Source organism: Xiphias gladius, chromosome 17 (assembly GCF_016859285.1).
Source record: "Xiphias gladius isolate SHS-SW01 ecotype Sanya breed wild chromosome 17, ASM1685928v1, whole genome shotgun sequence".
Lineage (NCBI taxonomy): Eukaryota > Metazoa > Chordata > Actinopteri > Istiophoriformes > Xiphiidae > Xiphias > Xiphias gladius.
This window is the reverse complement of record NC_053416.1, coordinates 624,979-645,000: the sequence shown is the minus strand read 5'-3', so window position 1 is coordinate 645,000 and position 20,022 is coordinate 624,979. Positions and strand designations below refer to the sequence as shown.

General features: G+C 43.9%; 2 protein-coding genes across 5 annotated transcripts in view; one reads left to right on the top strand and one right to left on the bottom strand.

The window, feature by feature from the left end:
* The window catches only part of rhogb (ras homolog family member Gb), a 17,771-nt gene extending 12,492 nt beyond the window's left edge, over positions 1-5,279 (top strand). The window contains exons 3-5 of the mRNA XM_040150431.1: positions 981-1,140; positions 3,055-3,225; positions 4,891-5,279. Of these exons, the coding sequence (XP_040006365.1) occupies positions 1,012-1,140; positions 3,055-3,225; positions 4,891-5,166 (576 nt within the window). The 5' untranslated portion in view covers positions 981-1,011 and the 3' untranslated portion in view covers positions 5,167-5,279. The remainder of the gene's footprint in view (positions 1-980; positions 1,141-3,054; positions 3,226-4,890) is intronic.
* Positions 1-20,022, bottom strand: part of pgap2 (post-GPI attachment to proteins 2) — a 31,015-nt gene that overhangs the window by 7,581 nt on the left and 3,412 nt on the right. Inside the window, exons 2-7 of one of the 4 annotated variants that reach the window (XR_005709235.1) lie at positions 19,744-19,912; positions 18,222-18,471; positions 17,173-17,279; positions 14,033-14,141; positions 12,409-13,111; positions 11,587-11,620 (exon numbers count right to left, since the gene is read on the bottom strand). Coding sequence is in view for 2 of the 4 variants with exons in the window: in XM_040150414.1 (XP_040006348.1) it covers positions 12,981-13,111; positions 14,033-14,141; positions 17,173-17,279; positions 18,222-18,471; positions 19,744-19,911 (765 nt within the window). In the remaining 2 variants the exon portion in view is untranslated. Of the gene's footprint in view, positions 1-8,490; positions 10,060-11,586; positions 11,621-11,727; positions 13,112-14,032; positions 14,142-17,172; positions 17,280-18,221; positions 18,472-19,743; positions 19,913-20,022 lie in introns of those variants that run through there. The other 3 variants (XR_005709236.1, XM_040150415.1, XM_040150414.1) reach the window with 3 other exon arrangements.

Sequence of the window (20,022 nt, the reverse complement as noted above, 5' to 3'; positions counted from 1 at the left end):
CCTGTGTCTGGTCGTCACTGTCCAGATTCTTCCTGCCAAACCCTCGGTTAGTTACCTGGGATGTTTGCTCGCGGTTTGGGTGGAGAGAGCACAGAGACAACTGTAAGGCTGCAACCAACAATTATTTTCATTATCAACACATCTGACTGTTATTTGTCAGGAAGCGGTGGAAATATGCCCATTGTTATTCCCTGGAGCCCACAGGTATGATCTGGGAAACCAGTGTTGCGTTTACTGTCACAGAAAACTCGGAAACTATCGGTTATTTACAATTTAGAAGCTGGTAGCTGCAAATTTTTAATTTTGCTTTATAAAAAAAGACTTAAACGTTTATTCAGTCTTCAAAATTGTTGCCATGAGTCGACTAATCACCGGATCGTTTGAGCACTGGTTGGTTTCTGGGTGTCTGGGAAATTACGACGCTGACATGTGTAGTAGGGGGTCAACCGGGGCCCAACAACAGGGTTTTGCCCCGGGCCCTTCAGGAGGTTCATCTGGCTATTTCCAGCGCCCGTAGCATTATTTCATCACGCGAACCTGTAAAGCATCATCGTCGTGACAACGTCATTATAAAACGTCAGAAAGATGCTCAGCGGTTCGTTTATAGAGCTCATACTGGAACCGGATCCAATGGCTCCAGTGTGAATAGAAGGGCCGATAAAATTCATCATCATAAATTCTGTAAAACTAAGATTGTAAAAACACCGTCGATGGACATTTAACTGCACAAACAATAACACACAAACAAGGGTTTGTTCTGAGTTTGGGTCTTCCACCTCATATCATCGTATCACCCAGGGTCCATGGTCTGGAGTCCGGTTCAGGTGACACGTGCTGGCGTAGACACGGTTTTTGTGCGTACGAATCAGATCCTCCTGCAGGAATCGGCGAGCAGATCAAGCGTCTGTCAGGCTGTTTTAATGTGCGACTGAATGCCCACTAACAGTAGTAATGTGTGTGTGTGTGTGTGTGTGTTGCAGGTTGCTGAAGGTTCAGAGGTCAGGAGACATCATGCAGACTATAAAGTGTGTGGTTGTGGGTGACGGTGCTGTGGGGAAGACCTGCCTCCTCATCTCCTACACCACGGGAGCTTTTCCCAAAGAGTACATCCCCACCGTGTTCGACAACTACAGCAGCCAGGTGTGTGTGTGTGTGTGTGTGTGTGTGTGTCTCTAGTGCAAATAATGCTTATTTTCATTATCAAGAAATGTGCAGATTTTTTTCTTGATTCTTTGACTGATTGTTTGACCATAAAAGGTCAGACAGTGTCAAATGTCAATAGTAAAATAAAAAAATCACAATTTAAAGTGACAGTTTGCTAAAGTCCAAGCTGACCTCAAATGTCTTGTTTTGTCAGAACCCAAAGACGTTCAGTTCACTGTCACATACCGGTACCACAGTGTAGAAATACTCGGTTACCAAAGTCCTGCAGTCCACGTTTTACTTGACTGAAAGGACAAGAGCATCAGCATCAGCATGTAGTTAAAGAACCACATGTCAGAGTAGTGGTTCTGCAGAATGATATCACTGAATTATCACCAGTGATGGATTCATGTTCGTTTCACATCAATGCCGCTGCTACTTTGTATCCTGCTGGACAGATTACTTTATAATTATACATCATAATTCATTCGTTGGTTATATTTTGTATTAATACTCAACATCTGCAAAGTACCTAAAGCTTCCAGATGAATGCAGTGCAGTAAAAAGTACAGTATTTCCTTCTGAGATGTGGTGAGGTATGAAGTGGCTTCGAATGGCAATACTCAAGTAAAGTGCCTGAAAATTGTACTGAAGTACTCGAGTAAATGTACTTAGTAAATATTCATAATTATTGTTATTTTCAATCAATTAGCATAAGATACAGAAAAGCAGAAATTTTTATTTTTGTATTTTTGACTTAAACGATTAATACATCATCACAAATTGTTGTGAGTGTGTTAAATAAAGACAATTAATTATTAATATTCAGAAATGAATTGGTAGAAGTTGGTAAGATTATAGATCATAAAGCCAAGACTTGTGACTCCCCTGATGTTTCCGTAACACTGAAGCCTTTGGGTCACATGGTCCTGAAAAACCTGCTGGTAAAGTGAGGTGTAATCCGAGAGCCCAGATGTGTTGATGTGGCTCCTTCGTGTCAGTCCATACGAAAGACTGTCTCACGTATCTGAAGACAAATGGGACCAAGTCTCAAACGTCTGGGAACCTGTTATAACTGGTCACAGATCAGGCCTTTTAAAGTGCACGAATTTATCAGTGGTGAACTTGGAGTCAAATGTAACTGCGGTTAGATGTTTTATTTGAGGTTCTCAGTAGCGCGTGTACCGTCTGTACGTGTATAGAGCGTTTTCAGAGTAACAATGTGGAACGAGTAGAGGATGTGACAAAGGACCGCCGGCAGTTCGGGTGCGGTGCTGCTGGCGTTGAGGTGGTTGTTCGCTGCTTTTAATGTGTATTTGTGTGGTGCTTTTGTTTTGGGGGCGGGGAGGCGGGAGGCGGGGAGGGTGGAGGTGTAGACGAAACGTCCTGACCAGTCACAGACGAACCCAAACCCTAACGTCGAGCTCTGGGGTTTATCAGACGGGGAGTGGCCGGTCGGTTCTCGTGGTCAACGTGTTGGAAGTGGCAGGAATGAGCCGGTGTGTGAAGACCTGACAAGGACCCGATCACTGTGGTCAGACGACGGGGTCAGAGACTGGTGGGGACCTACGGTCAGTGGTCCGAGGAGGGACAGACCAGGAACCGGTGCGTCATTACTGCAGGAGGGTGACGACGGCCGCCCCCGGTCCAAACTGACGCTGCTGAGGCGCGAGTCTCAGAACATTTAGTGATGGATCTGGGAGCAGTGTGTAGCGCCCAGGCTGGTCTTAACGTTGTTGTTTAAGTCGTATGATCTGAATGGGACTCACTTACTCTGGTGGAGAAACTGATGGATGGCGCCGCTCCCCCAACTGACAGCACGTTTTTACCACCGTAGTTACACAGCACCAGTACACAAACGCCTGTAACTCTGACTCAGTGTGTGTGTGTGTGTGTGTGTGGTGCCTTCAGGTGACGGTGGACGGCAGGATCATCAGTCTGAACCTGTGGGACACGGCGGGTCAGGAGGAGTACGACCGGCTGAGGACGCTGTCCTACCCGCAGAGCAACGTCTTCATCATCTGCTTCTCCATCTCCAGCCCGGCCTCCTACGAGAACGTCAAACACAAGTGGCATCCGGAGGTCAGAGGTCACCAATACCCGGCAACAGATTAAACAAGCAGAAAAAAAAATAAAAGAAAGAAGAAATTAATTTAAACCCCCTTTTTGACAGGTCGCTTATCGCTTGTGGAATATATTTTTATGTTGCTCGACTTTATATCTACGGTTTAAAGATATTTTTGTCGGTAAGACTTTATAATGCAGCCTGTGATTTACAGTGAACTGCTGTTGCATGAATCAGGTCCCAATAAAGCACAGACTGCTGCTGCTGGTACTTAAAAGCAGGAACAGTGGGGAACCACAGAGAAACAACCGGACATTTTAGAGGAAAGCAGAAATAAATGAGACTAAAGGGTTTTTGTACAAACTGGCACCTACAGGTACAGGACTGAAAACAAAAGTGAAGTTTGGGCAAATGGGGAAGGAACAGGCCACAGAGCTGATTCTTACTGTGGGAGGTAAAATACATGTTGTACTTTCACTCGTTAACATTACTGTGATGCACAGGAGAAGAGGGCACACGATTACGTCCCGTTTGTCTTTGGCAGAAGCTGCAGCCACACACATTTTTATTCTGCTTCACCGTATATTGTCAGAATGTCACAGGCTGCAGTATAAATAAACTTAAACCATACACACACTGTCAAACGACATTATATATGACGTCTTATACTGGTCACCTTTATGATTATGTAATACGTGTTGGTTAATTAGGATGTGATTGTAATTTCCATAATTTTTGTGATGTATAAACTAAATCTTGAGCGCAGCAGCTTCAGCTTTTAAATAATTACATTCTAGTTCAACTGCAGTTGGTTATAAAAGGCATCATGTGGGCGAGGTTTTCGTGAATCAAACCTTTCATGAGAATGTTCTTGCTCAATGGACGTTCCATTCGCTCCTTCAGCCCCGGCCGCGGCAGCGTGGCTGGTGGTGATGGCGTCACAGCTGTTCAGAACGCAGTCACAACCTTTACGGGTGCGTAGTTGGGATCAAAGTGAAGACGGACGCGGTCCGACCCATGACTACTGCGTACTCATGTAATAGTGTAGTAACGAGTCGTGGGTCGGAACGTCGACCTGCCGACGGGCGCCGCGGCTGCTGCGATGGTCTCCAGTTATCAGTCTATTCGTGTTAGTTCTTTATGCTTGCAGTGCAGATTACTACATAATCTGTATATTCTCGTTTATTACCTGAGGCCTCGGCCTACAGGACACGTGGTCCTGTAACTATTTATATATTTCATGTGACAGCACTGCCTTATAGAGGCCCCTGTGCTGAGAAAACACGGCCCGGAAAACCAGTCTGTCTCTGTAGAAGCGAACAAACGCCTCCCGGCACCTGCACGGCGCCCTGAGTAACACGTATCTCATTTGTTTAATCTGTCCAAAAACCAGAGTGTTGAAACAACAACTCGCAGTTTTACGAGGGTTACTACCTGGACCATTTCTGGGCTGGGAGCCAGGCTAGCTGTTTCCTCCTGTTACCAGTCCTTATGCTAAGCTAAGCTAGCCAGCTGCTGTAGCTTCATACTTACGGCGCAGACACGAGAGTGGCGTCATCTGTACATGTGACTCTCAGAGAGAAAGAGCAGAGGATTTCCCAGAATACTAAACTTTTGCTTTAAAGACAAGCTAGTGTCTCGTTGTCCTTTGAGCTCTCGCTCTTTCTTGTTCTCATCTTCAGGTGTCTCACCATTGTCCTGGCGTTCCTGTCCTCCTGGTCGGCACAAAGAGCGACCTCCGAAACGACGCCGAGACTCAGAAGAAGCTGAAGGAGCAGAACCAGACGCCTGTCACCCACCAGCAGGGCGCCTCCCTCGCCCGCCATATCCACGCCATCCGCTACCTGGAATGTTCAGCCCTCAACCAGGACGGCATAAAGGACGTGTTCATCGAGGCCGTGAGGGCCTTCCTCAACCCACAGCCCGTCGTCAGCAAGAGGCACTGCGTCCTGCTGTAGGACCGGGCCGCCAACCGCCAGGACTCGACAGGATCCAATGGGACCCGACCGGACCCGACGGAGCCCGACGGGACCTGACGGGTTTGAGTCGGCCTGATTTTGTGGCATGAGTGCCTGAGAGACTGGTTGGAGAGTTCATGTTAAAAATATCTTTTTTTTATGTTTGGTTTGAATTTTATCTTTTAATGAGAAAAGGGTAGTTCCGGGCTCAGTGTTGGAATTACGGGGGGGGGGGGGCTGAATAATCAACCATTATTTTATAGCATATTTAATGCTGCAATGAATGACAGCCTTTGAGAAATAATTACAATCAAATTAAAGTGTCATTTTACACGTGTGCGGCTCTGCGGTGGTCAGCGCTGATGCCTTTGGACATGTGCAGGATGTTTTCATGTACCATGACTGTGCGCTGCTCTGCTGTTGTATTGTTTTGTGCACCTCTGGATAAACCGTATGTGGACTTGATGTCAGACTGATCAGTGATTTGCAGTGAATCTTGCTGCTCTTGCCGACCACAAACATCTGATCAGCCACAAAGATAGAAGAAAAAGGAAACACCCTCCGCTAACAGTTATTCTGCCGAATGAAAAGTCAGTTGCGAAGAAACAGAAAACACAGAGGGACCCTGTAATTGGAAAACCGTTTGGGCTTCAGATGTTTTGTGACTCAGTTCAAGTTGGAAGTTTTTGGGGCTTTGTGGTCTGGCACAAGTCAAGCTTTAATTAAGACCATCTTCACCTTCACGGATGCACATCGTGTTTGAAAAGATTTCCTCAAGTTAAAGGCCCACAGGAGTGTTTTCACATTGTTTTCACTGAAACACCACAAGAGTAAACCAGATCACATCTCGTTTCGATTTACTTAATGAGGCTGAAAACATCCAGTCACACAGTCCAGCTGTTATCAGGGATGTATCTTTGTGTTTCTTTTGTCATGACGATTGCACCAGTATGAAGTAGAGGTTTGATGGGGGATCTCGATGCAGCAGCTGTGAGCCTTTTAGTATGGTGATCCTCTATACCAGAGGTTTCAGACTGTGAGGCTGTGCTGTAATTTCAGCTGTATTTTATTTAAAGAAAGAAGCTCATTCGCCTCTGTGTCAGCTGCCGTGTGGTCGATCGAACGAGACGCATAGAGAGGTGTTGCCCAGGGAGGGAAAGCCCGACCGTGTTCCTGCAGGGCAACACTGGCGACTCTGCTCCTACGGAGAGTAGCTAAGGTTTGTCCGAAAAGTCACTAGATTTGTGTCTAGGTGCTTTTGTGAAGGAAAGTCGCTAAAAGGGTCTGAAAAGTCGGTAAATGTAGCAACAAAGGGGCTAAGTTGGCAACACTGCCTGTAAACGTCCCCTGATGACACAAGAAAGACTGTATGTGTCAGTTCATTATAAAAGAGCCACAGCCAATTGGAAAACTCCAAGACTCAGCCGGCTGACCGATAGTGAAACGTCATTGCTCACTCAGTCCGTCAGTCGTGGACATTCGCGATTGTAGGCCTGGTCCCGCTGTTCCAGCCAAAAATAGAATCAGTGTGACTAACACTTTCCCAAGATATCATCTGATGTCCGTCCAGAAAAAACCTCCAAAAATCTGCTCACAAATCAGAGGTAAGGGGCGTCTTGCTTTTGTCGGGCCCCCCCACATTCTCGCTCTTTGAAAACCCTTGATCTGTGAAATGACTATTTTTATACCAGTGCAGCTGTCATGACAAAAAGAATGCAAATGTTTGGTGGGAAAAACCAAATTGTTGTGAATAAAAAAGTCGAGAATCCAATCAGTGTGAAGATGGTCTGTGAAGACGGGTGGGTCAGACAGGAAGCTGCTCAGTCATACCCTGATGTAAATAGAAATAAGGAAGTTAAAGAAATGGCTGTTATTGATACTGAGAATTTACTTTAGTAGCAGACAGGCGGAGTGTGTTTCCATGCACATTTATGGGGGTCAATATGATCTGTGTGGTATTGTTCATGTTTGCAGACAGAGATCACATTTTCCTCCTGAGGCTGATGAAACCTTTAAGAACGCACTGAAAAAAAACCTTGACTGAGTTCAAAAGATGAAAAAATTCAAGTCTGCTCTAACAAACACAACAAGATGAGAGAAACCATTTTCTTAGAGCGGTAAGAGTTTACAGTGACTTAACCAGAACAGCGTCAGGTGCATAGAGCATTTTCAGAAAAACGATTTTTTTCAGTTCTCCTTCTCCTTTTGGGAGAGAATGAGTTGTATGAATATAATTAAGTCGTTTTAGAATATTGTCTTAAATAGTCTGGGTTTATTTTTAATTGCATCTCCAGCTTGTAAAAAACCCTGAGTCTGTTTTGCATTTCACCTACACCCTCTGTTTGTTAGACTCAGACCGTTTGAAGGCTCCTGCTGAGATTTTCAGCCCGGAGTGAAGGTCTGATGAGCGAGTCCCGGCAGGTTTTTGATCCTGTCCACCAGCTGTTTGTCCACTGCGTCAGCCGAAGGCAGTGAAGAAGAAGAAACGTGAATGTGAACATATCGAGCGTTAGAATCAGCTTAGCACATGTTTAATGTTTGTTAAGGCCTCAGACCTGGTGAGAAACTCTGAATGTAAACACAACTTTGCTCGTTTAAGAGAAAACCTCATAGGGCACCGTAGCTGTGAAACTAAACCATCCAGGAGGCTCCAGTTTGTCGCCATTACTCAGTTTTACTTTGTTGATCATTTTGTTTTTATCAATTCACTGTATTTTTATTTAAATGTGACGATACATTTAAAACATGGTTCATACAGTACATCTGCCTGCTGTGTTCTATCACCTGTGTTTCCACCCGTGTCTGTTTGTTGGTTTTGTCTGTTTGATAGCAGCATTACGAAAAAACCACTGAACCAATTTTTCAACTTGGTGGAGGGACGGGCCCTGGACCAGGGCTGAACCTGTTACATTAAGGGGGCAGATTGTGAGATGAGGTCTGCGCTCTGCTGAGAACTGGTCTAGTTTCAGCCGTTTGTCACGATCAGTATGCAGCGGTGCGTTGAGCTAAAGGCAGCGATGGAAATTAACGAAGTACATTTACTCCAGTACTGGACTTAAGTACAAATTTAAAGTAGTTGTACTTTACTTGAGTATTTTCTTTTCAGGCCACTTTACACTCTTGCTCCACTACTATTATGTAATAGCTTTACTTACTACTTACTTTAAAGCTACCGCTTCTCAGCAGTCAATATGGTTCCAGCTTCCGTGTTAGGCTCCGGGTAACTGTGTTTGAGCTATCAATCGATTATTTGAGAAAATAATCAGGAGATGAATCCACAATGAGTAGTCATTAGACAACAGTTAAGAGTCGTTAGTTGCAGTCCCATATAGAATAATTAAAAACCAGCTCCACCTCAACCAACCGTCATAATAATTTAATGATATAAAACAACAGTCACGGGGACGTTTTTCTGCATCGAGCACTTTTACTTTTAATACTTCAAGCACATTTACCCACTTATATTTACATAGTTTTCCTTAGGCAGTATTTTCAATGCAGGAGTTTAGCTTGTGCCAGAGTATTTTTACTGTGTTGTATTAGTACTTTTACTCGAGCAAAAGATCGGAGTTCTTCCTCCACCACTAGCTTAATGCTAACAGCACGTTCACCAGCTCCATCCTCCATCAGCCGACTCTGTCAGCGTCCCTCTGTGTAACTGTTGTTGTGCGAAGGTGACTTATCGTTCAGGAAAATGAAGTTTGGGGAAGTGAGTTTAATAAATGACTCGCAGCCAAACAACTTCCCCAAACCATGAAAGGAGTCTTATGGTGTCAGATAATAAAATAATCAAATCACACACACACCCTGTATCCTATTTACATAGGATCTATTCTCACTCAGAGTCCTCCTGAACTCCAGGAAAAGAAAAGAAAACCTGGTTTTGTCAAAAACACACTAATATATTCAGTTGATTAACGGAGACAAAGAAAACCAACCAAACATTCACATTAGGAAGCAAAGCTGCAGCTGCAGCCAGTCAATCTTTTACCAATCAGTTGTTCCAGCTGTAGTCGGTGGTGTGTAGTTACCCTGCTGTGAATTTAATTCACAGAAGTTACCAAAGCGTGAAAAGAAGAATTTCACACAGTCCGGGAGCCAGATACATAAAACTCTGCGGAGTAACGACTAAAACTGCGTTTGCACAAAGACAGATACTCTGAACACATGGTTCTGTCTCACAAATCCCAATCACTGAGCCTCTTTTCCACTGCTCTTCAAAATGTGTTTCTTTTGTAGTGAGAAATGACATTACACAACACATGGATAAACAAAGGTGAACCTCACATCATACAGACAGTGGCTTGGGGGGGGGGTCAGAGTGTGTGTGTGTGTGTGTGTGTTTATGGCAGATCGCCTCATTTTTATTATCATTTTCAGGTCATTTTTTTCCCCCCCTTGTCTTGGACGAGAGGATTTAAACATCACTGTCCCACATCCAGACCCTTGAGAGAAGGCTGGGACACCAAGTGACCCACCCTGACCAGCCCCCAGACCCTAAGGAGGGGGCCTGTTCATTACAGGTACAGAACCTCTATTTGTCCAGACCCCCAAATACCCCCAGGTTGACTCCACATCGTGTGGGTCCACATTATTGTGATTAATCACAGATTAGAAGTCTTCTCGTCTGAAGTAAAACATCAGCTGTCAAGTCCTCCATCCTCCATCTGCTGGTTCTGGTCTGCGTCAGAATCCAGTTTTAAGATCTGAACTACTTTAGTTGATATTTGTTGCTCATACGCTGTAAAGTTGTGTTTTATCAAGATGCTTACATTTTTTCTGTGTATCTGCAGGTCCGACCATTTTCTTTGGGATCATTTTATTATCGATTGCTCGGTGTCGCTCATCGTTATTCCCTGAAGCGAACCGGAACATGTTCTAATGTCTTTTGTCCTATCAACAGTCAAAAGATATTCACATTGCCTTAAAAGAAAAAAAGACGAACAATTCAGTCACGATCAAAATTGTTGCCAACTAATGTGCTGTCAATGGACTAATTGATTAATCGGCTATTGATTTCAGCTCTAGGTTGGTTTCTGGGTGTCTGGGTAGATAATGAAAGGGACATGTACAGTGGGGGTCAGCAGGGGCCCCTCAGGGGGTTAATCTGGCCATGGTCATTACAGACAGACACATTTTAATTTGAAACTCACAGTTCATTCAAATGAAGGCTTACTATTCTGAACTCAAACTGTGGAGAGACAAACCTCCTGCGGGTGACTCCTGCAACCGGAGGGGACCAACCAGACCCTCAGAGAAAAATCCAGATACGGGAAACTTGGTGAATGAACTTCAGTTCTCTAAAAATCCCTCCCGAACTACTTTCATGAGGCCCAACGTGCCACTGAGCTGAAAGAAGTTTTTTCCTGGAGAGTTCATGGAAACATTTTGTAGATATAATTGTTTTACCAGTCGATGAAACAGCCACGTAATTACTCGCTGTAAAGAGTGAATCTTCAGATTCGGATTTCCCTCTGAAACTTAGAGGAGGAAAAGCACAAAGTCTCTGAACTGGACTGACTGACAGAACTGGGGGGTGGACTTCAGTTTGGGTTTGGGTAGTTGCTTGAAGTCAGTGTGTTTCTCTGTTTCTCCTCAGTTCAGGATGTCGTCTTTTCCTCCAGAGCGTCTCCTCAGAGGCAGGGAGCCACTTCCTCTTCCTGTCCCTCGTCTCCTGCTGAAGCTTTTCTGACTTGTAGTTAACAAAAGATAAATGAGACGCAGGGAAGATGGCTGTCAGCACTGTCAGTTAGTCATAGATTTGGTCTTAGTCCTGAGGACAGAAGTCCATTTTAGTTTTAGTTACATTTAGTGGATCTCATCCTTTTCATTTTTAGTTTGGTTTAAGTCGACTAAAACTCTGGACATCTTAGTCTCGTCTTAGTCAAAGAAAACTTAACATTTCAGTCTTGTTTTAGCCAAGAGTGAGCGTTTTGATCAAACTTCAGGAAACTGCTTTCAAGTAAGATCTCATCAGTTGACGAATGCAGCTTTGCAGAGACAACAGCAAATGGGTCTTGTAGAAAACGTTAACTGTGACCGCATCACGTTCTCTGTTAATGTAACGAGGAGAAGTTGTTCATTTACATATTTGGCAAATCAAACACGTTGATACTGAACATATCAGTGAAATCTTCACAGACATTTTGTTTTCTCCCAAAATCTCTGATCCTGCACCAAAACATCCACCTGTAGTGAGTCCAGCATCATTAAACTGGTTTATGGTTCTGGTTCTGGTTCAGGTTCGCAAAAGATCCCGGTCAGGTTTGATACAGAAAAAGTTCACAGTGACTTCGGACCAAACCTGTTCTCCTACACTGAACCAGAACCACCATCTTTCCTGAACCTTAACCACAGATGTGGACCCGGTCTCCGGTGTCACGGTCGTCCATCCGCCACAACCACCTCCTGGAGACTCTGCTGCCTCTGGTAAAGCAGCCAGAGATGATGTTTCCTACAAAACGTGTCTGCTGGTTTAGTTTGGTCGTATAGAAACCTGTTTCTAGGAGACAGGGTTTCAGTAGGTTATATAGACTTGATTTAAAGGATTCTGTTGGAAAAGTAGGGGAGATGAGGGAACCCTGTCACAGGTGTGTAGTGTGTATTCTGTCGAACTGTATTTTAGCTGACCTGTGTTGTGTGTGTTATCTCTTCGTTTGGGAGGGTTGCCCTTCTAAACGTTGATGACGTCTAGATCTGGTTCACTTTGAGTTTGAATGAACTTACTGTAAAAAAAAACGGCGGCCAAATGAATGTAATGTGATGTGTTTCCACAATTACTGAAAGACTGGAGCCAGACAGAAATAATGACTTGATGGAAAAGTATCATCATTATCATCATGTTCAGGGCTGGTTGGCATTACCCACGTATGCTCCAGGTGGGATTAAAACGACTGACCAGAGCATGTCCTGTTAAAATCACTACAGCTCCCCTACAGACAGAAATCCGGTCTGAATGAGGTTAAAGTTGTGACCTTCACTAGATCCTCATCTGACAGACGTCTTCATCTGAACTTAAACTGGACCATGACTGGAAGTTTTTAAAGAGGAACCAGTCATCTAGCCATGAATGATCTGGTGCTTTTCAATTAGTTTTATATTCACTTTTTTTTTTGCATTGTTTGTGTTTTGTGTTTCTTCTCCTGCAGTTTTGTTTAAAGGCCCATCTCAGGACCTGCAGGTTGGCATTGGTTTGTGCTGTGAAATAAACATTTAGTAAAAGGAATAAATTAAAAAGCTGACCTGAACATAGAGGTGGGCACGTATCCTCAGTACTTCTTACAGACTAAATTCTGTCTGTAGAACCAGATATCAAGAAACTGTGAAGTGCTGAGAACCGGCACCGAAGCTTGGTCTCGATTTCTTGTTCTTTAAGCCATAATTCACTCTGATGTTTATACAGCTGCTGTGGTCAGACAATACAATCAACAGGAATACTTTGGAGAGATTTGGTGTATTTTCTAAATTGTTTTAGTTTTTTGAGACAAATGTGTACTCAGCAGGTATGTAGTTACAGGTATTGTTTAGATAAAAATGTTGAACCATACGTAACTATGCTTCTGTAGAACATCACAAGGCTGACGGTCAAAACCTCCCAAATCATCATGAAGCGCCAGTGTTGTTGAAATGATCAGGTCAAAGCTTACTCTCATCTGCGGAGCTGGCAAAAGGCATCAGAACCAGTTCTCATATGATGTTCATGAGGCGACATGACGCCTTTATGTGTCCAGATAAAATAAAAACCCATGTCCTGGTGTCCCACTGGTGGATTTCCTTTCACCTCTTTGTAAAAAGTCAAAGGGTGAAGCTGCCGCTTAGTATCGTTTGTCTTCAGGCGGCGTGGCCACGATCACCTCGTTGCTCCCGAAGTCCCAGAAGGCCGTCATGTGGAAGGCCACGTTGGAGAAGACCACCAGGTATTCAAAGAGGGCAAACAGGGTGTAGACTGGAGGACGGGGAAACAGGGGGGTAGAGACGGCGTGTGAATAACTGAAGGAAGACATGGTGTCAGCAAGTGAAGTCTAAGAATTTTAAAGACCTTTTTAATGCCACATAGAGTGAAAGTGAATCCCTGTTCCACCATCGTACTGGCGAAAGTAGGAAAGTATGATGGAAAACCAGTAGGAATGATGTGGCCTGTAATTACTGATTAAAATATCACTTTTCAGCACTTTCCAGCTGTACATAACAATGATTCCTAACGATATGATCAATAAAACTAACAAAACCTGGACTCAAGCAGCGGAAAATGGACGGCTGGATTAACCAGTTCAAAGACGATTCGTTTATTTCAGTTCAGTGGCGTTTTAGCTAAAATCTTGACTTGTCCATTCTGAGCTGTTGCTGTAGCAGCAGCAGTGACAGCGTTTGCTGACAGTGACTGACAGTGCCTCCACATCACGGCGGTTACATTAGTGGAAGCATCTTTTTCTCTCCGTTTCAGCCTCCGTCCAGACTGAAACTCAGGTTTTCTCCCAAAAACGAAGCTTTTCCAAAACTCTCTCCAAAGTGTGCAAATGTTAAAGTGCAGCTCTGTGTTTCAGTGTCCAGGCTTCCCTCTCCTCACCAGATGTCGCTGTGATGCAGTTTTGTTGTTTAACTGAGAAGAGATTTACCTGTTCTCATGTCGTCCAGGTGTCCCACTGGGGACAGAGCTCTCTACTAAAAACACCTGGAGGCGGAGAGCGTCTCCTGACAGACGCAGCCACTTACAGAAACATTTCACATCCAACATTTCCGCCGACAGCAGCAACAGACAAGACGGAGAACGCTTGGAAACCAATTTGAAGACTAGTTTTATACTTTCTAAGGATTTCGGTTGAGGAAACCTGCAGATCCTGCAAAACCGGGAAACTTGGACACGTACCTCCTGTTTCACAGTATTTGTTGTGGCGTCTGAAGAAGTAAGCTGCAGCCAGACAACAGCTGACGTTGAACAAGAAGAGACGCACTTTCCATCGATACGACTTCATTTCCTGAGAAAGACACACACAGAGAACTGAAATGCAATCGATTTATAGATAATTCCCTCAGAAACAGAAGTAGAGATGCCCCGAGCTGAGCATTCTAACACCCAGTTTGCATCACATGGTATTGTGGCGCAAAACTGTTTCTTGTGATCATGAAGGCGGTTTTTTCCTTCATTAGTGCAACGGGACATAGTACAAAAAGTCGACAGACGTACTGTAAGTGTAACAAAATATACAGAAAACAGCTTCTAATGGGACAGTTTGACCGAACGTGAACAGATACAGACTAAAAAAACCAGGGTTCGGGCTGTAACCTGGAGGAAAGCATGTTCCTAAAAAAAATCCATTATTGTTAGCTTCAGCATATTTTTTGATGTGACAGAGGCTCAGACTTCCCATCAGCATGGTTCTTGTATTTGCCGAACACTGACTTTCTCCTCTCTCCATTCAAATACTAGATAATTACTGTGCTGAAAACCTGAGGATATACAGACAAAAACTCATTTTTTAATCGCATAAAACAAAACTCATGTGCACGTCTGCGCCGAGCAGCCCACCTTATTCTGTACGGCATGGCTAGCGGACACATTCAGTGACTCTGTTAAAAGCCTTTAAATAAAGTGGGTGATCTCAGGTTCACTGGGATGTGTGGCAACCCCGATTATATTTACACGACATATTAAAATAAGAAGCAGTTCTTCTTTGAATCAGGTGGTGAAGGTTTCCTGGAAGCTCAGCAGTCACATCATGTGACCGACCATGAGGACTGGAGTTTAAACTGACAGATGAAGTTGTCACTGACGTGTGAATAAACCTCGCCACAGATTCTGTCAGCAGCTTTCCTATGTAGTTTCATTCAGTGTGGGTTTGGGGGAGGGTCTGGTTAAACTGCTGCGATCACTGAGTGACACATTTACTCTGCTGATGCTGAAACAGGGAAGAAACAAAATAATGTTTGAGTCAGACGTTAAATTTGGAACTTATTCATCTATTTCCTGCTAGAGTGGGTGAGCCTACTCTGCAGTTCAACATCTGACAACACATCTGTGTTCAGCACAAACATCCACACGTCAGGTTTGTGCTCTGTTCACATTATTTTACACCAGAACAGTTTTAATGACCCGTTGTTGAAAACCAGCATCATGATCTGGACCTCTCTTTTCTACCAAGTCTTCGTTTAAAACAACAGGTCAAATACGTCAGTCTGTGTCTGGGAAAGAGACTGAACTTGCTTTTCATGACACATTCTCAAAGATCCCTAGAATGTCCTCAAGGACCTCAAAACCTCCTCAAAGACCCAATGATCTTCCTCTAGCACTCCTTGAACCTCCTCAAGTACCACAAACACTGTTCGAAACCCGAAAGAACCTCCTAAACTATCAATGAAACCTCCTCAAGACCCCTCAGAACCTCTCTGGGGACACAATGAATCTCTTGAATCCCTCAAACTTAAGAAAATGTCTTTCTCGGGCTTTAGAACCTCCTCAAAACCATATCAAGTACTCCAAAACCCACCACAAGGACTCCAAAACCTCCTCAAGAACCCCTTAGTCATTTCAAGTACCACAAGACCTCCTTAAACGCCCCTAAAAACCTCCACTAGTGCTCCTAGAACCACCTCAAGGACCAACAGAACCTACTCAAGAACTACTAAATCCTCCTTAAGCAACACTGGGGCCCCTGTAAGGACACTAAGAAGCCCTTCAAGCACCACTAACACTCTTTTGGATGCACTAGAACCTCCTCAGCACCGAAACCCCCTCAAGAACCACATGATCCTCCTCATGAATTTATAAAGAACCTCCTCAAGTACTACTGAACCTCTTCAAGACACTCATGTCCTGAGGAATAAAAACCAAAACCCTGCTCTGTGTCCATGAAGTGGATTTGTAGTTCCGCAGTGCCCCCTGCAGGTGGAAACTCCACTCTGCTTCTAACAGTACGGATGGTTGATGTGATGACAGAGTATAGCTGCACTTTTTGAAATCAAATTTAATGTTTTTTAAAGACCTTTTCAAGTCTTCAACCAAGAAAATGTAACAACGTCCACAGCAGATCTGATTAGGGTGAAGTGACATGTTTTAAATATGTCCAGATATTAATATGAAAATGTTTTCACTGTTGATATGCAACTCTGTGCAAAATCACAGATAAAATCTATAAAATCTATAATAATCAAAATGTTTAATGCAACGCTCCTCTGCTGTGCATTACATGAAAAAAAATAAATAAATAAAAAATAAAAAACCCACACACATCTGAAGCAAATCCTTACTAAACTAATTATGGGAACTTTTTATGATGTTTTTTCTGGAAATCCTTAATTTGGACAACAGAACACAACAAAGCCATATTATTGCTCAGCCCTAGTGAACATAAAAACAGACACGGCTGTCAAAACCGCCTCGGTCTAACACTGAACACAGTCAAGACTCCAAATGAGTCTAAGACAGAGTCAAGACCAAGGCCAACAAAGCCGGTTTTATTTCAAGATAAGCTTTAACCAGCACACAGAACTTCTTAAACTTTTTATTTCAAAGTTAGAAATGGTAACCTTACAAATCACTTAACACAATACACTGGTTTTAAAAATTCAGAATAAAAAGAGTCTTTCTGAAGTAATTCTCTGCTCGCAAACGAAGTCTCATAGTCTCCCTTCAAATCCAGGTGATGGTGCTACATGCTGCCACCAGCATCTGACTACACCACTGGAAACTGCAACTTAAATTATTTATTTTCCTTTGCCTAATTGGTTGGACCCTACGTCACCTTTTTCTAGATTGAGGCACAGGAGTATAAATGCTTGAAATGTTGCACATTTATTTATTACACTAAAACACTGAAGAGGTTTTGCATTATTCTGGAGATTTTTATATAACAATTCACACACACACACACACACACACACACACACACACACACACACACTTAGGAAGATCAATTGGTTATTTGGACAAATAACATGTTAAACTTCAGAGACATGTGGTGGACACTGAGATGAAAACACAGACCAGAGAAAGGAGAAAGTTTTGTTTACCTCTGGGTTCACATAGTATCTCTTGATCACCTGCCACAGTCTGCATGTAATGAGCATGTGCAGCAGCGAGCTCCCTACGAACACGACGAAACCGTTTTTATGAACACCTGCGGAGACAAACAGGACATTAACCCCTTCACACCTTTCATTTCAGATTAAACAGTGAGGACAGGAGCAGGACGAGGTCAGAGAAGCTGCTTCTCTCTCCCCACACTAAATATATTTAATGACAAACTCTGTCTCTCTTATTTCCCCTTTTTTCTTGAACAATTCAGGGAGAATGTGCACCGATAGGTAAATAAGTGACTACTATTTACATGGTTAGCACTTTATAGAAATAGGAAGCAGATGCTTTACAAAGAGAGACAAAAGAAAGTGGAATAACTGATCCTTTAAAATTAAATAAACATTTCAACATTTGGTGAAATCGTCTTCTTCTCTTTCTTGCTGAGACTTAAATGTTCAGATTGATACCACTCTCACGCATCGATGAGTTAAGAAACTTTAGAAAGGGGGGGCAGACTGGGGCACAGTTTCAAAATGGGTCAAATGTCTTCAGACTGCAGTTGAACTTCCTGGTTCCCTGCAGTGATAAACTGACCGTGATCAATATTCACTCTGTTCATCCACCGTGACGAACGAACGTCAGATGAACAAGGTGAAACGCTCCGATATGAAATAACATCAGCGAACAGCTGCTGTTGGTAACTGCGCATGTCCTGCAGCCATGGACACACGATGAGACGACTGTCCCCTGGACACAGACCTGTAACCCCCCCTCGTCTTACATAAAGTACATGTTTGCTAAAAAAGGAGATAAGGTCTGGTATTAATTATTCTGTATTTAAAAAAAATCAACTAAGGTTAATAAAAAGAAGTTTACAATAAATTAAATGTATTCTGTCCTAGGAAACATGGCGTTGTATTCTAAAAAGAAATTTTTATTTTTATTTGGTTACGAGTTGTACTAGGCAGTAATCTATCCCTGCTCAGCTAATTCTGGCTGCTCTGACTGGAGGACCTGGGTCGGCTGATCGTGTTGTACTCACTGTAAGTTTCGGTGGACGACACGTATGTGAGCACCAGCAGGCCGGTGTTTTCGGCGAGGCTGCAGACGAGAGCCAGTCCGCTCAGCAGCAGCTCCAGCATCCTCTTGGCGAAGCGGCCGCGGTAGAAGTTGAAATAGGCGGCAGCCACCAGGTAGCGGGGCGCTGAGTGCAGGCCGATGCAGCAGCGCCAGATGTAGCGCTCCGGCACGCGGCTGATGGCAGCGCTGATGGACGGGAGGTAGTTTGACACCTGGTTGGTGAGAACAAAAAAAATAAACAAAAAAAACCACAAAGACGCTTATTTCAGCTTTCCTACTGAGAAACACAGATCTACTCAGAGAAAGTATTAGACTTCCAGCAAAGCTTGGTTTAGCAGTTTTCAGCAGTAAGTGAACATTTCATGAATGGGCTGCTGCATAAACAGATGATGAACAACAATATAGTAAAGCTCAGCTGTAATAATGAAATATAATAAAATATGTCTTCACAGGACAAGTTACACCAAACATTAATAAAAACTTAAACATGTCCTTACAGCTGCTTATAACTACATTATAATGTCTTAAAAACCGTTTATTAAACATTTCCATACTGCTTATGAATACTAAACAGGGGAACGTCACATTTCTGATGCCGCTTGTATTAATTCCTTATCTCACATAGGGTTTGATCAGTGAATGAACTATGAGAGAAAAGTATGACGGTCTTCACGGCTCTAACCCGCGTCGCTCTCTCAACCACGGATCCTTCAGGAAACAGAACAACAGCTCATTTCATTTTCCTGCTATTTCAACGAAACTTCAGCCGCTGTCGTCACGAGGACAGAGGAGACAAACCGAGGACGTATGAAGAAGTTTCCACACACAGTAACACTATGGGAGAGAAAAGATTACAGATGTGTCTTGCAGAGACAGGTGGGTTTACACCTTCTTGACATCTGGATACAATGAGTCTCAAACCTCCTGGTGGTTTGAACAAGCAGATTAAAATTGGAGACGAGTAATAAATAAAGATTTTTTTATGGGTCTAATTACTCAACATTCGGACCGACACAGTGACGTGGGTTAAACCCGCGTTGGGGAACTCCTGTATGAGTCCACGTGAATCAGCCGACCCCCCTTCACGACCACGTCTGGATGAGGGTCTGATGCGGGTGGAATTTAAGGTGAATGGGGTCCTCGATGCGGGTTGCCAGTCAGGAATCTGATTGTGGTTGGGCGTGCGAGTACGTCGTATACGCTTGCCACAAACAAACTTTGCTCCACATCTTTTTTGATGGATTTGCGGCGTGTTTTGATTAGTACGACCACGCCGACGGAAAACTGTCGAGATTAAGAGGTTCCGGAGCTTCTGGCGTGTGGAGTTCCTCCCAGTAAAAACATTTACCGACGCCAGATGCGACACCCGGCTCGGGAGGATGAGTCGGAAGCGTGTCATAGACCCACGTTACACGCAGGTCTGCTCTCTGAAAGTCGCTCTACAGTTCACCGCTGTGCGTGCCTAGGTTTCCACGGCGACTTACATGACAGTGTGTGTACGTTGCGTCTTCGAAGTGGTACATGAGTGAAATGGAGAGGCAGGCGATGAGGCCGGTCAGGGGGAGCAGAACAATCCCCACGGCGAAGCTGGTGAAAGGCAGCCGGATGAGGGGCCGGTCCCGGTCCAGGCTGCCGTACGGCCCCTGGAGCATCCTGGACAAACACAACGGAGGACGGCGGATGAAACATTCACACCGGACGACAAAACTGCACGTTCGATCTCTACAACACACGACAACATCTGAACATCCCAAGCTTCATTA